This window comes from Balaenoptera musculus, chromosome 11 (assembly GCF_009873245.2).
Source record: "Balaenoptera musculus isolate JJ_BM4_2016_0621 chromosome 11, mBalMus1.pri.v3, whole genome shotgun sequence".
Classification (NCBI taxonomy): Eukaryota; Metazoa; Chordata; class Mammalia; order Artiodactyla; family Balaenopteridae; genus Balaenoptera; species Balaenoptera musculus.
Genome location: NC_045795.1, coordinates 38,504,780 through 38,520,193, shown reverse-complemented (window position 1 = coordinate 38,520,193; position 15,414 = coordinate 38,504,780). Strand labels below are relative to the sequence as shown.

The window sequence follows — 15,414 nt, the reverse complement described above, 5'->3', positions numbered from 1 at the left end:
TCACAGAAGTTTATCCTCAGGTAATACAATTTTATGCTTAAAAGTCTTGCATTGATCATCCTATCATACTTCTCCACCATACAAATGTGTGTTTATGTTGTAATTTAATTTGTAAAAACGTTTCCTGAGATCATGATCGTATAAAAGCTTTCTTACCTATCATTATGAGTATTATTATTGCATGAGTAATCAAAATAACATATAGGATCATTTTGTGATAGATGAAATTTTATTGCAAATATACCTCAGTGCAAAGGTAGGTGATTTTTCTCAATAAGTCCTGCATCATTCTATTCATGTTTTTTTGGTAATAGCTACGAAAACTTGGTCACATAAAATAAGTACATGGGAATGGAAAGGGTTTGGCACAGCAGTATCATTGTTTTTTTTAAACTCCTTCCAAATGTGCCAAAAATCACGTAGTAATCATCATCAAAATTTATATTAATGACCGTCAACTGACAACTCCAAGAGGTCCTTATTCAGTTTTGTTGAAAGCAGATAATTGGAAACCATCTGACTTGCAAAAAGTCATTAAAGTTACTTACTCTCTCAATCCAAACACCAGTATTTCAATATGTTCCTTTGTTTGGACCTTTGAGAGGTTTATACACCCTCTGGCAGTGAACCTGAGAATGATTTTTTGTGGAGGGAGAGGCCTTTTTTGTTTGTTTATTTGTTTTGATTGCCCCACTACTCCTTGGAATGACAGTGACTTTTGTTTACTGCTGTATCTCCAGAGCCTAGAAGAAAAGTGTCAGATACATAGTAGGTGCTCAGTGAATTATCTGGGATGTTATGAAAGCATGTAAAAACCATGGGTGTATGGTGGGGGAGGGACCAGGGCAGGAGGCAGAGACACAGAGGCACTCAGTGCACTGATTTGAGTTTCTCAGTTCAAAGGCACCAAGAAGTCACCTTTCCCCAAATTGAAGCAGCACTGAGTAGAGAAAAGGCCTAATCTTTGGCATCTCACCTGGGTTTGAATTTTGACATTGACACTGAATAGTGGTGACTTTTGGCAAACTCTTGGTCTTAAGAGTCTTACCCTGGGTAAAAAGAATAACTGTCCCTCTCTCAAGGAGAGGCTTTGGAGGAAGTAACAAATATGATCATGCCTGTGAAGTACCTGCACCGTTGCATGCACTCAGTAAATAGGAATTGTCCTTCATTTGAACCTGCTTCTTTTCCTTTTGGTGGCACCACCTTTCCCTCTACTAGGCCAGAAATTTGTACTATTGGACTTATTCTGAACGTTCACTGGCACAGATGCTAAGCAGCAGACAAGATGGTAGAGTTAGGGGCCTCAGGTGGAATCCAGGGCAGTGGGACCTCCTGTACCTCAGTTTCCTCATCTAGGAAACAGGAGTAATAACAGCCCTACCTCACAGGGTTGTTGTGCAGAATAACGTGTTAGCTTTTGTGAAGTGCTTAGAACAGAACCTGATACACAGTAAAGGGTTAATAAATGAGTGCTACCTGGGAGAGAAGGAGCACCCCGTGGTAATAGCGGAGTGGGAGAGTGGGGATCATCTGAGTTGCTGTGTCTCCCACACACCATTTATAAGATGCATCAGGATGTTGCAGGGAGTCAGGCTCTATGGAGGAACGAACACCACTGGGCAAGTTTCAGTGAGTGTAGCAGGTTAAGGGCACCATGCGTATCTGTGGCCAGAAGAACAACATATTTCCTTCAAGGCTCCTGCCCCTCCAAAGCCCTGCCTGCTATTGGTCACGAGCTTATAATCAACAGATAAAGTGGGGAAAATATGGAATAACTTCCAATACAGGTGTCAGAATCTCTTCAGCCATGAAGGAGGAAGCTGTCGTGAAAATGCGGGCATGAACTCCGACAGATGTTTTGTCTGTCAAAGAGAAAAAAGCAGTATAGGAGACAGCTCCTCAGCAACAGAGCAGTCCCTGAAGAGGAAATGTTGCCTTATGACTGGGATTAAGCCCTTCAAAGAATTCTTCAAGGAGAAACCATAACTGTGCCACTGAAATCCCTCAGATTGTTGAAATAAACATTGAAATGGATAACAATGCATGTGTCACCCCAGGAACAAGACTTGCAAGAAGAGTTTTCTACTATTGACATGCTCTGTGGGGTAGGAAGAAAAAACATTCTTGTTCTGCAGAGACACAAAGTTCATTGGATACTGGTAAAAAGCTTGGTGGAGGGAATTCCCTGGTGGTCCAGTGGTTAGGGCTTGGCGCTCCCACTGCCAGGGGCCTGGGTTTGATCCCTGGTCGGGGAACTAAGATCCCACGAGCTGCACTGCCAAAAAAAAAAAAAAAAAAGTTTGGTGGAACTCAAAGTGGACTTCAAAGGAGAGAGGCGAAATGGCATAAGCTCTGTACATGACATGAACATCATTTCCAGCAGCACTATAGGAGACAGAGGTTGTAGGATACTGTGGGCTTGTGTTTTCCCATGAGAACTTACAACAAGCGGTCAAAGCTCCTCTTTTCTAATAAAAGAAAAACAAGCCTTTCTGAATTAATGCTTGAGAAATGTTCTTTTCCTGCTGTCTCAGATTTAGCCCCTATATGACCTTTGATGAAACAGTATATTCCTGTGAGCCCACATTCAACATTTTTTGATATGTTTGATCTATCCTTGGCTTCTACAGAAGATGAAGAGGATAAGCTTAGAGAGAGAAGGCAGCTTGGTATTGAAAAAGAGGTTGATCCCCTTCCCGATGCACAAATACATACGTCTGAAGACACTGCACCGGTTAATTTTTTATATAAACTGGAACCAAAGTCAACTCCTAGAATGACTGAAATCAATCAGAACAATTCTGCAATTTCACAAGCTAATTGTGACTCAGAAGAGGATACAACCACCCAGTGTTTGCAATCACGCAGGCAAGGGCAACGTCAGGTATCCAGAGACAGTCATGCCCATGTTAGTAGATGGAGAGCTTGGGAAGTCCATAAACAGATTGATTACATACACTGCCTCATGCCCAATTTGCTTCAGATTACAGGCAATCCCTGTCACTGGTGAGTGATGAACCATTACGAAGCAGAGTTGTTCTTGAAGAGAAACCTGAAGGCCCATTTTTGCTCAGGGACTCTGCGAAGAGTCCTCTTTTCTGTGATCTTCTGACGTGACAACAGATCCCTGCCTGCCAAAATTGAACAATGGAATCATAACCTTAGTTTTAATGCTCACGACCCTTAGACAATTCATTCCTCCACTGCAACAGGACTTTTGTGGAACGCTTTAAAGATCCCAGCTCTTGCATGTTTTTTGGACCGTTGCTTACTATATCACTAAATAGGACATTGTCTTTTAGGCCGCAATATAACTGCCATGCAGTCATCTGTAGGTGCACCACATATGATGGTGGTGGGCTCCCTTCCCATCAATGTTACAGGATTTTTTAAAAGAGAGTCATTAAAAACAAAAAGTTAGAGTTCGCTGGTTAGATTGAGAACCAGTCAAGGCAAAGTAAACTCTCCCATCCCCAAAGGGCATTCCCTAGATCTGCTTTTATGTGCGTCAGAGAGTACACCTATAGCAAGCACACATATTAGTGTTAGGCTTCTTCAGTACGGTATGTAAGCTTAGTGTTAGTATCTGTCAGACGTGATCTACTGTTACTTAGATAAACGTGGTGCCTATTGAGACAACAGAGGATAGAGCTACAGGTGTTCAGTAAGGCTACAAAAACATTTAGTTGATTTAGTTAATGGGTTTTTAATGGCTGTAGTAATTGAGTGAGGCAACTCTGGGGCATTTGCTGTGAAGAATTCTATTTCTTACTGAAGAATAAATAATTATTGGATGAGTGTTACAACAGTGTGACTAATGTTTGAAATTACCATTTTTCTAAAAATTTTTCTATAAACTTTCAAAAGTAGCAATGTTTGTAGTTACTATAAATCAAGCTTTGGAAGTCCCCAAAATAAAGACTGCTTTCCTTTAAGGAAAAAAAAAAAAATGCAATTTTCTGGCATGAAGGCACAGTGCATTTCACTTAAGTGTTGCTATAGTTTATACTCAGTCTCCTTGTCTGTTTTGTGAAAGGTACTGTTAAGTAAACTGGATTTCTGTCAACTCCCTGGCATTTCCCTTAAATTTATTAAATCTGAAGAAAGGATACTGGAAATAAAGTTGTAGGCCTGGCGCTTCCTAGAGGGCCGAGGCCAGGTGTGGGCATCCAGCAGGGTTCCCAGGTTGTTTATCTCAGTCCTTGAGAACAAGAAATGCATATTGGGATGGTGGTATTTTAGATTTAATCAAAGCACCCTCTAATTTACTAAAGGAAAAGTTCTATAACTTTGGGAGGTAAGAATCCCTCCATTACTAAGACAAAGCCCATGCTTTCTAGTAAAACAAAAGAAACACCCCAGAATGTTAACAGAACTTATCTCTAGGGAATGGAAGTACAGGAGATTTCTTTTTTTCCCCCCTGCTTTTCTGTATTTTATAGATTTTCATTAAAGAGCAACTATTATTCTTACAATGAAAAGCTGTATTTTAACAAATTTATAAGATAACACAAAGTTAATTAAAGCATGAGGCTCCTTTGATTATATTAAGTCCAATATTCAGAGCATTGGATAGAGTTTTTAGAAAGACTTTGTCTCAATTTGGGGGGATAATTAGCCCTATACTAAATGATGCTCTAGTCTCACCTAACAAAGCATAAAAGTCATAGCTGAAGTGATCAAACTGTTTCCAAGTAATTTAACCATTTCCCAGAACAAAACTCAAGATTTTTCTTGGTGCTTACTCAGATGGACACTTGATCCACAGTAGCTGTGGCCCCCACCCTCTGCTCATCCTTGGTCCATTGGGAGCCTCGTGTTTATCCCACTTAATCTCAATGCCCAGCTCAAATGTCATTTCTTCTCAGTAGTTTTCCCTGACCCACATTCTTTCTAACCCTTCCTGTCATCTGTATTTCTATAGCACTTTACCTCTCATCATTATCACCTTTTCATTTAGTAGGCATGACACTCTCTCCCCGCATGTTTGTAGCTTGGGAGCTCCTTGAGGACAGATATCATATTCTATTCATTCTTTTATCATGGTGTGGTAGATTAAAAATGGCCATAAATTATTTTCCCTTCGAGAAGTGGAGTGTATTTGCCCTCACATTGAATCATGGCTGGCCTTGTCACTTACTTTGATCTGTGGAATGTGGCGGGTGACACGCTGCCTTGAGCTGCTGTGTGAAGTCCAGGTACCCTCCCAGAGAGACTATGTGGAGAGAGAGATGGCTGCCTGGCCACCCTCCAGCTCTTCCAGCCATCCCAGCTGAGATGTCAAGACTTGTGAGTAAACCCATCTTCAATTTCTAGGTGAATCTCTAGATGACTGCGGCCTCATGAATGGGCCTAGCTAAACCCAGCCCAGATTGCAGAATAATGAACAAATACATGACTATTGTTTTAAGCCACTAAATTTTGGGTGGATTGTTATGCAGTAATAGATTACGGAAACACAGAGTATCTGGGGTATGGTGAGTCTTCCAATAAGTGTTTGTCGAATTAAATTTATTTTTGTATTTATTTATTTATTTTGGCTGCACCATGCGGCATGTGGGATCTTAGATCCCCGACCAGGGATCGAACCTGTGTCTCCTGCATTGGGAGTGCAGGGTCTTAACCACTGGACCACCAGGGAAGTCCCAAATTAAATTTAATTGTAAGAGACTTGATGGGTAAAATTGGTCCAGATGACCCTCATGGTCCTTTTTAGCACTGAGATTCTATAATCTCAAGACCCTTAGTGACCTGGGATTATGCCATTACTTCCTTTATTTCTACCTATAAATGAGAGTTGAATCTAGATGCAATATAGTTAAGTCCTTGGGCATCTTAGTCCATTTGGGCTGCTATAACAAAATACCATAGACTGGGTGGCTTATAAACAACAGAAATTTATTTCCCACAGTTCTGGAGGCTGGGAAGTCCAAGATCAAAGTGCTGGCAGATTAGATGTCTGTTGAGAACCCACTTTCTGGTTCATAGATGGCTGTCTCCTTGCTGTGTCCTCATATAGTGGAAGGGAGGAGGGATCTCTCTGAGGCCTCTTTTATAAGGGCACTGATCCCACTAATAATTGTAAGAGTGACCTAATCACCTCCCAAAGGCCCCATCTCCTAATACCATTATCTTGGGGATTAGGATTTCAACATGTGAATTTTGGGTGACACAAACATTTAGACCATAATATTGCATCTCTGGTTCCCCGAACTTTATGTCCTTCTCACATATCATCAACTCAAAGGTCTAAGTCCAAAGTCTCATCTAACCGTCATTTAAATCAGATATGGGTAAGATCAAGTCACAATCCACTGGGCTTTGTGACATTTAATGTATTAATATTTAGAGACAGCACCTAGGGTCACCTACTTTGACCAATCTCTTTTCCAAACCTAGTTTTCTGCAGTTCTATTGATTTCACTTAATTTCTTATATGTGAAAATCATGCCCCATAACCCATTTACTGTAGAACATAAACTACTTTTGAGATTTTTTCAGTAATGGAGAAAAATACTCTTTCAGATCTGGCCTATACTAGTTTTTTAGTCTTTAAATTTTTTCTCCAATTTCTTATTAGAGATATAAAATCTGCAATGATGACCACGCAATGAAAAGTGAGCTAACCAATCCAAACCATGGCATTTTGTAAAGTTTGAAACATCTTAGAATTTCAGGCAATCTGCATTTTGGAAGAAGACTCAGCCTTTGAATTGTTACTCACTTTACCCTTTCTTTAATGCTGAACTGTTTACAATCAACTGACCATTTTTCCTTCATCTTACTATTTCAGGAGGGGATGGATGCTATGGATTTATGGAGAATATGCTTTAAAGATAGACTATAGTCCAAGCATCAGGTTGGTCTTTCTGAGGTCATGCATGAAAATCAAGATTTAGCTATGTTGCAGTTATAACAGAAAGGTCCGAAGTCTAAACTCAACCAGAGTGTCAGAAGCCATTGGTTCTGTGTTTAAAGACCTTCCTCTGATGGAAATGTGGGAATGGAAGGGAGCTGGAGCGAGAGGGCGGCAGCCCACAGAAGCTGGGCTCTCCGTGCACTTCCTAGTCTCCTGTTTTAAATATGAAATGTTTTCTTGGTTTTGAAACATTTCTGTGCTTGTTCCTGCCACCCTGACAGCCTGGTTTGAACCAGTTTCTGGTTGAGACCTTGGTGCCATGGTAATCACCCTTAGGCTCCATCTGGCTGTGTCCCTGGGTGCCCAGCTTCTGTACTTACCCATGGTTACCACTCTTGGTCCCCCGTTTGGTTCTGCCCTCCTAGAAGTCATTGGAACCTACTTTCAGTCTAGCTCTTTCTCATCCTTCAGATGCAAGGTCATTGTCATTACCATAGGAAGAGTTTCCTTGACACCCAAGATAGGTTCAGGTCCTCCTGATGTATGCCTTCTTTGTTTCCTGTATTTTACCGTCAAGGTACTTATCACAATTTATAATTATCTTTGTCATCTATTCTGCTTATTTTTGTGTCTTCAGCACCTGGGACAGTGGCTGGCACATAGTAGGAGTTCAATAAATGTGTTGAGTAAACATGAACAAATGAAGCTTGTAACTTGGGCCCCCACCTCTTTTAGGGTACAATTGTATATGACCTTGGGCTAGTTACAAAACTTATGTCTCACTTTATGCATGTGTAAAGTAGGGAGGGATAATATTGTTTTATTTACCCCACAGTTTGGGGTGCTGTGTATATAGCAGATGCTTAGTGAATGTTTGTAGAATGAATAAATGCACCTGTTATCTCTGTGATAAGAGACACTTAACAAGTATTTCTTTCATCTAACAGGTGAGAGAAGTTGATTTTCTAAGCAAGGGGAATCTTGTTTACTGAGTGGGAAATAAAATTCAGTATTCCCAATGCCTTTGCCCAGGGGTTTATATTTCTCTTCAGGTTGTACCTTAATACTAGATTTTTTTTAATGGAGGAGGGGAAATTTCTTTAAATGAATTTGGACCAAACTAGTGATTTGATTGACTTTTCCAATTCCTAAGGGGTTTGTGTCTGTCACAGATTTTAACTGTTTGGTCCACCAAGAGTACAGATTCTAGACTGCCCAGATCTTAAAAACCTGTAAGAAAGAAGCAACGGTGAATGTGAATCTGAAGACCAGTGGGAGTTCTATTATAGAGCTAACATTCTCATTGGGTGGTACAGCTTATTGGCCTTCTGAAACACTGTCAGGATAAGATCCTGACCTTGGAGTGATGGCAAAAGTGCTTATAGCCTACAAGCCTTCACAGGCTGGCCTAACTTTTTTTTTTTTTTGCCACACTGCACGACATTTGGGATCTCAGTTCCCCGACCAGGGATCAAACCCGCACCCCCTTCATTGGAAGCACAAAGTCTTAACCATTGGACCACCAGGGAAGTCCCAGCCTGGCCTAACTTAACCTATTTCCCCCTGTATCAGTGCAGTGAAGATAACATATAAAGTACAAATGCTACACAGTTTTTCTTGTTCTTGCTCATCTCTTCCCCCGCCCCGTGTCTACCTACTTCTGGAATTTCTTCCACCTGACATTTCCTTCAGCATACAGAATACAGAAAAGGGAGAAGATGCAGGAAGGGTCCAAATGTAACTGGAGTTATGTATTTTATTTGAGCCTCATCTCTTTAGAGAAAGGGGAACACAGATGAGAGGAATAAGTTAGAGATGGTCTGAAAAAAAAAAAAGCACAGAGGTGAGGGGTGTGAAGAAGGAAATCCTTCAGTGGAACATCTGCTGAAGGTGAAACGAAGTGAACCTGGATAAGGAATTCAGAGATAATTCTTGGTGTTTAGTATTGTGATCTGGGAGTGAGATCCCAGCGCTGAGGATGGAAGAAGGCCAACAGGTGGAGGAGTCCCAAAGCAAGTACTGCTAGTTTGTAACTAGCCTACGTCTCCAGACCAAGTGGCCCCATTTGGGTGGGGAGGATTTGCTGAGGGAATCTGACCCCTTATTCCTAGCTCATCTCCAAGGTATCCTCACTGGCGCTGCTCTGGGATGTAAATGAATTCATAAGCTGATGCCTCCTCTCTACTGACTGTGTCCTAGGCTGAGTCTGAGGTGGGGACTGGGGAGTAATAGACTGATACGGAGGCTAGTACTGCTGCTGAGACCTTGGCCTGGATGTGGGCTCAGGCTTGGTCTCTGTCTCTGGATCCAGCTCAGATTCAGGCTCCAGCTCTGACTCAGGCTCCATCTCGTGATCCAGGTCTAGGTCCGGATCTAGCCCAGTCTCTTGTTCTGACTCCTGCATGGGATACAGATCAAAGTCTAGCTCTGATTCCTCCTCTGTCACTGGGTCCTGGAGTATGGTGAAGGCTGGACTTTTACTTCTGGGGGCTTCTATAAGACGGCTGCTCATTTTATGTTTTGATTCTTCTTTCTGAAATACACACAATTAGATGGGTTAAAACTTCCCAATTAGATTTAATTTTTGAACAGTCATGGAATTTCAGAATACAGTAGGACTCAAGGTACCAGAAAGCATGGGTTCCTGGCAAAGTAGAAAATATTTCTGGCCTAAATTTGCTTTTCATCTTCTTTGCACCCTCTGGTTCCTCAGTTACTTACCATGCTTCAGGCTCAATCAATCCATAACTTCCAACTTCTCTAGTTTTTCTAGCCAGCCTGGATTTCATGGTCAACCATTTAAATAGCAATGGTCTTGTCAGCATTCCTGGACATCTTGTCTTCTTGATTTTACTTGTCTTTCCAAGCCCCTAATGTAATCCTCGGCAAGCCCTTCATGACCTGGCCTCCTGCTATCTTCTTTAGCTTTATCTCTGTCTATAGTCCCCACCTTTTGCTCTAGCCATAGAGTTAGACTGGCAGATCTTTACGTCTGCTAGGTCATCAGTTTTATTTTCCATCCCAACGGTGGTGGTGGTGGGGGATTCTACAGGGATAGCTAAGGGAGTATTTAAAATATTTATTAATTGGTATGGCACTGGCACTAACCAAGCCTGCTGTAAAAAGATCCTTGAGGCCTCTGCTGGGTTGGGTAACCCCTCTTCAGTTGGGAAAGGATCCTGAATGACACCCAGATGCTATGGCAGTGTGGGAACCTGGGACTCAGGTTTACTGCTATTTACCAACTGGTAAGGGAGCCTTTCAACATTTCAAATTCTGGGACAGCCACACTCAGAAACCTTTCCTGGACGTTGCTCATCTCTATCTGATTAGGTGTCTCCTCCTACCTCACCGCCACACCACTCCCCACTCCGATGCTTCACATCATCCAACCTTGTCTGTTTCTGAGTAGGCTTCTTGTATTACTGTCTCTGATTCGTCCACACTTAACTCGGAGGACTCTGGCAACTTCCTTGACAAAGCAAACAGCACAGCATCGTGGAGGGTGAGGAACAGCTGGGCCTTGGTGATGCCAGCATCAAAGAAGTCATTCTTCTCAAGTGCCCTGACCACAGAAGCTACAAACCAAACCGGGAACACACACAGGGTCAGACACCTGGGGAGGAGAGGATCCAGGGTACAAAACACAGCCCTGTTCATAAGATGAAGGATACTCACAGTGACACCCTGCAATAAGCACCAAGATGTTGGCGTTTTGGAAAGCATTGAACATCTGGGGGGAGAGAGTAAGCCAGTTTTAGAGATCTTCACACTCAGTAGAGGAAAGGGCCTTTTAATTAGCTGAGTTTTAAAACCTCTTTGGTCATTCACTTGTCTGGGGTATATGTACCTTTGCATCCCCACCCCATTCAGCTCTGTAAACATTTGATGAGTGAACTGCTTTATACCAGGAAATGCCTAAAGTGCCAGAATACAAAAGAGAATCAGATGGTCTTGTGTGGGGTGGGGAGTGACAGGGAGGGTTGCCCATGGTCTTAAGTGGGGAAACAGTTCACATAAAGAGATAAATGTTTACATGAGGACAGTGCTAGGACAGACACAGGCACAGGTGTGATGGGGACACACTGGACGGGCCTCATGAACAATCGTATCTTGGTATTATTGCTTAGTGTTTGCAAGTGACCCCCTTCTCTCTGGAGTCCACTAAGCAGAGGTGGCAAAATGTGGCCCAGAGATGGTCAAGTGATATAGTTGGGAATGGTATTCAGGAACCCTGAGGATCATATTCAGAGCTGCTCTGCAAGGTTGTATTTGAATTTAGTAAAACATCAGACACTGACCTCAAGTATATACTTCAGCCTATATATATATATATATATGCTCTGGAGCTATAAATCTTAACGTTCAATTCAAAAGAAGTCACCACTCACCTTAATACTCTAAGACCCAACAGGTTCCAACCCTGGGCACTAAGTTGGAGTGTCAAAAGAAACAAAACAGACAGACTCTACTTCTTTCACTACCAAGGGGAAACAAGAAAGTCATTCTTGATCATACAGTAAATCATAAAGTTATTTGGTAAAGAGCCACTATAGACATACTCTAAATGACAAGCAATGGGAGATTGAAATCCTGTGAATTAAGAAGAAGCTTAAATGGAGTGGTTGTCTCTAATAAGAACAACTACTGGGATTTTTCTTAGTGGGTTCAAGTTTTCAATTATAAAGTAAACAAAACATAATGACTTCCTCCAACAAGGCGGGATAGAACAAAGCAAACAGCACAGCGTCATGGAGGGTGAGGAACAGCTGGGCCTCGGTGATGCCAGTGTCAAAGAAATCATTCTTCTCAAATGCTCTGACCACAGAAGGTACAAACCAAACCTGAACACACACAGAGCCAGACACCTAGGGGGAAACCTGCATTTTTAAAGTGTGAGGGTGTACCGTGAATCTCTGAAGGCTGCAAAGTTAAGGTGCCAGACATTGCCTCAATGATGGGGCTGGAGCAGAAAATCATCAACGTAGGCCAGGTTGATGGAAGGGTCATGCCAAGGACCAGAACATATGGTGCCTCCAAAAAATGGAAGATGAGAGGAGAGAGGAAAGCTTGGCCCAATTATACTACAGAACAGGGGGAAGAGTGATACAAAGTCAGAGGCTTTAAGTTCCAGTGCTGGACAGGCCCCTTCCTAACTGCGAGCCCAGGACTCTTAGGGGGAAATATGGCTTGTCTCTCAGGGCTGTTGTGAAAACTAAATGAGATAGGGTATATAAATGTGCTCAACTCAGTCTGGCATGTAAGAGGCATTCGATACTGTAGTCAGTGAAATCTAAAGCTACAGCTACAGTGTAAGACTGGGAGAAGAGAACACAGCCCAGTAGTACAACCTAAGGTGGAAAAGTCCCAAAGATAAGACATTATCAAGTATATTTGAGCCTGCAAATGGAGTGGGGGTGGGGTATTGGTGGGGAGAGGGTCTCATGGATGGGAAAGCCCTTAATGTAAATCTCTTCTAAGCCTCTCATTTTATAGATTAGGAAACCAAGACCCAGTGCAATTTATTAAGTTACCTCGGGTCTGATGGACAGTGAGTGGTAGTAAAGCCAGGACAGAGCACACATCCACAGACCACCAATCAGAGTTCTTTCTGCTATGACAAGCTTCCTATTGCCTTAGACCAAAGAGGAGCTGGACTCACTTAAGACAGAATCATATTCACTTAGGAATAAGACGTAGGATAAAATATTTATAAATATTTTGTTAAAATGGAATCTGAGGATACAAGAAGGAAAGTCAGCCAAAGGAGCATATCTCAAAAAAAAGTTGGGGGGGGGGGGACGGACAGTGGTTAAGAATCGCCTGCCAATGCAGGGGACACGGGTTCAAGCCCTGGTCCGAGAAGATCCCACATGCCACCGAGCAACTAAGGCCGTGTGCCACAGCTACTGAGCCTGCGCTCTAGAGCCCGTGTGCCACAACTACTGAAGCCCGCACGCCTAGAGCCCGTGCTCCGCAACAAGAGAAGCCACCGCAATGAGAAGCCCACGCACCACAACGAAGCGTAGCCCCTGCTCGCCGCAACTAGAGAAAGCCCGCGCGCAGCAACAAAGACCCAATGCAGCCAAAAATAAATAAATTAAATAAATTAAAAAAAAAAAAGGTGTGTGCAGTTAGAGCCAGGAAGCAAGTGGGTTCAGGATGTGTAAACCTGAGCCATCGCCAACAGGAGCAAGAGTGAGATAGAGGACTAAAAACTGAGATAAGCTGGCTTGAAAAAAAAAGACACTGTACTTATGAGACATTAAACAATAAAGCCAATATGGTTAGTTGTGCACCTAAACTGTCCATATTGTACAAGAAGGAGAGAAATGAAATCTGTCTGAGAAACCAGAAAGTGGGAGAGAAGCCAGGACTCAGGGAACATAGCTTTGAAGGAAAAATCTTTCCTGCCCTTTTCACCCAAAGATGCAGGCAATGAAGAAGGAACTGGGGAAGATCCTTACAGGTACCGGACCAGGCGGCCCCACGCTTGGGGTGTCATTTCATCACAACTTCTTCAAACCTGGGTGCCTTTTAGAGCAGCTGAATAGTGGAGAATTCCTTGTGAACTTTCTTCTGTAGCATTTGAACCTATTCCTTGACATCTTTTGTAGCCAGCTCCCAGGATACGCTGGGAGTTGCTGGGTGTGGCACAGATTGCTGTTTCAATGGTGTTAAGAGTTTCCTATTTTTCAGTCCTTGAGAAATAATATGCCATGGTTAGGGAACCAACGCTAGTTTAGTAAATCAGAGTTGCTTCATTTTCTTTTTATTCTGGTTGACCTTAAACTGTCTTTGGTGCTCAAGTTCCTAGTGGCCTAGGAGTCACAGAGCAGCTGATCAGTGACTAACAGGATTCAATCAGGATCAGGGCTGGGATGGTGGTGGTAGGAGGGGATCAGGGTTCTTGTGAAAGCCTCCTTAGTACTTACCTGTCTTAGTACGACCAAAGCCTGTGCATCCACAAGACGTACCATGGAGAAGTCCAGGATGATGGTGTGGATGCTGGGTAGAAGAGATGAAGTCAAGTAAGGCAGGGGTGTTCTACCCCCGACCTGAGTTTCAGAAGCATCAGGGAGTGTGATCGACATGCTCCTAGAGGGGTCATCAGAAAGCCAAACTTTCTCCACCTCCTTATAGTTTGGATTTCTCTGGGATGTGGAAGATGTTATGTACGGCACTTGGTCATCGGACATAGTCTGGCTTGTGTCCATGCTCTTGAAACGTGAGCAGCGGACCAGGTTAATGGAGGACGAGTCGAGGCCCCGTTTACTTTCAAATCGTTCTGTGTAAACAACCTGGGATGACAGAATTAGGGGAGGACTATGACAAGACTCAAACAAGGCAGGAAGCATTTGCAACTATGCTGTTTCTATCTACTAATTCACTTCCCTCTCTCTTGGAAAACTCTGCAGACTATGCATTATACCTTTTTTCCTTAGATATCTCACTGTCACTTCCAGCTTGTGACTAAAACCACGTTCATCTTTCCTGAGCCACCCCCCAACTTCCCCACAAGCATCAATGACATTATCATTGTCCTAGTGAGCCAGACTTTAAATCATCTTTGATTTATTCCTTTCCCTCATCCCTGGATTCTAATTAGTCTCCCGCACCTACTAGAACTTTGAAGTATTTCTTCCATCAGTCCCTTTTCTCAACACCTCCTTCTTTTATCAATGAAACTGTCTTCTGTCAGACTTCCTTAAGGAGACAAAAGTTACTTGAGTGTGGCTGTCTTTACCTTTCACTCCTTTCATGCTCCTAATAGGCCTATGTTGCTTAAGGACAGTACCAAGCACCGGGAATACAATGGCATGAAAGACGTGAATGCTGACTCTGCAGTCACAGGGACCAGATTCTACCTGGGGAGAGGGCACGTGTCCATTTAAAGGACGAATAACAACCTAAATGGACAAAAACTGTAAGGTACGTGGGAAAATGAAGAGTTCATTTGCTAGAGTGGTAGACTTTGGGGTGATGTTTCTTTAAGAAAAATCTGTTGTTCTAATAATGTTGCTTGTGAAATAAACTTTAAAAATAGAAAAAAAATGTAAAGATTAAAACTATACAAGGTAATATATATTGTACTGCTAAAAAAAAAGTGGTGTGGACAAATGATAATATTACAGTTCAAAGGAGAGAGGTGCTCCCCAAGCCTTGACAGTCACTGAGGCCAGGCCTTTGGGGGACAGCTGAGCACTGCCTCAGTGTTGGGGAGATACAAGGTCCTTCAGGCAGAAGAAACCTCTGAGAGCCTCCCCTTTCTCTCCGTCTACTCTATACTCTGTCAAGAGCTTTCACAATCCACTCCCGCCGGGTCTGCCTGAACTTACTGCCCAGGCCAAGCCTCTTACTCTGAGGATCCCATGCTTATTTCTACCTCAGTGTCTCTGTCCAAGCCTATTCATGGACTGGGAGTCCTTCTTTTTCCTACCTGACATAAATCCAAATTTCTCTCTCCTGCCCAGCTTAAGTGCATTACTACCGTGAAGTTTCCCTGCCTTTTTGAGTTCATGCCGATCTCTCTTTAACTGAAGTCTTAGAGT

General features: G+C 42.7%; 1 protein-coding gene and 1 pseudogene across 1 annotated transcript in view; one reads left to right on the top strand and one right to left on the bottom strand.

Annotated features, from left to right (window-relative positions):
* Positions 1 to 1,657: 1,657 nt before the first annotated feature.
* LOC118904236 lies at positions 1,658 to 3,464 on the top strand (annotated as a pseudogene).
* A 5,162-nt stretch (positions 3,465 to 8,626) lies between these two features.
* The window catches only part of SLC26A8 (solute carrier family 26 member 8), a 71,273-nt gene continuing 64,485 nt past the window's right edge, over positions 8,627 to 15,414 (bottom strand). Inside the window, exons 17-20 of the mRNA XM_036870320.1 lie at positions 13,798 to 14,163; positions 10,541 to 10,595; positions 10,256 to 10,440; positions 8,627 to 9,395 (exon numbers count right to left, since the gene is read on the bottom strand). Coding sequence (XP_036726215.1) covers positions 9,108 to 9,395; positions 10,256 to 10,440; positions 10,541 to 10,595; positions 13,798 to 14,163 — 894 coding nt within the window. The 3' untranslated portion in view covers positions 8,627 to 9,107. The remainder of the gene's footprint in view (positions 9,396 to 10,255; positions 10,441 to 10,540; positions 10,596 to 13,797; positions 14,164 to 15,414) is intronic.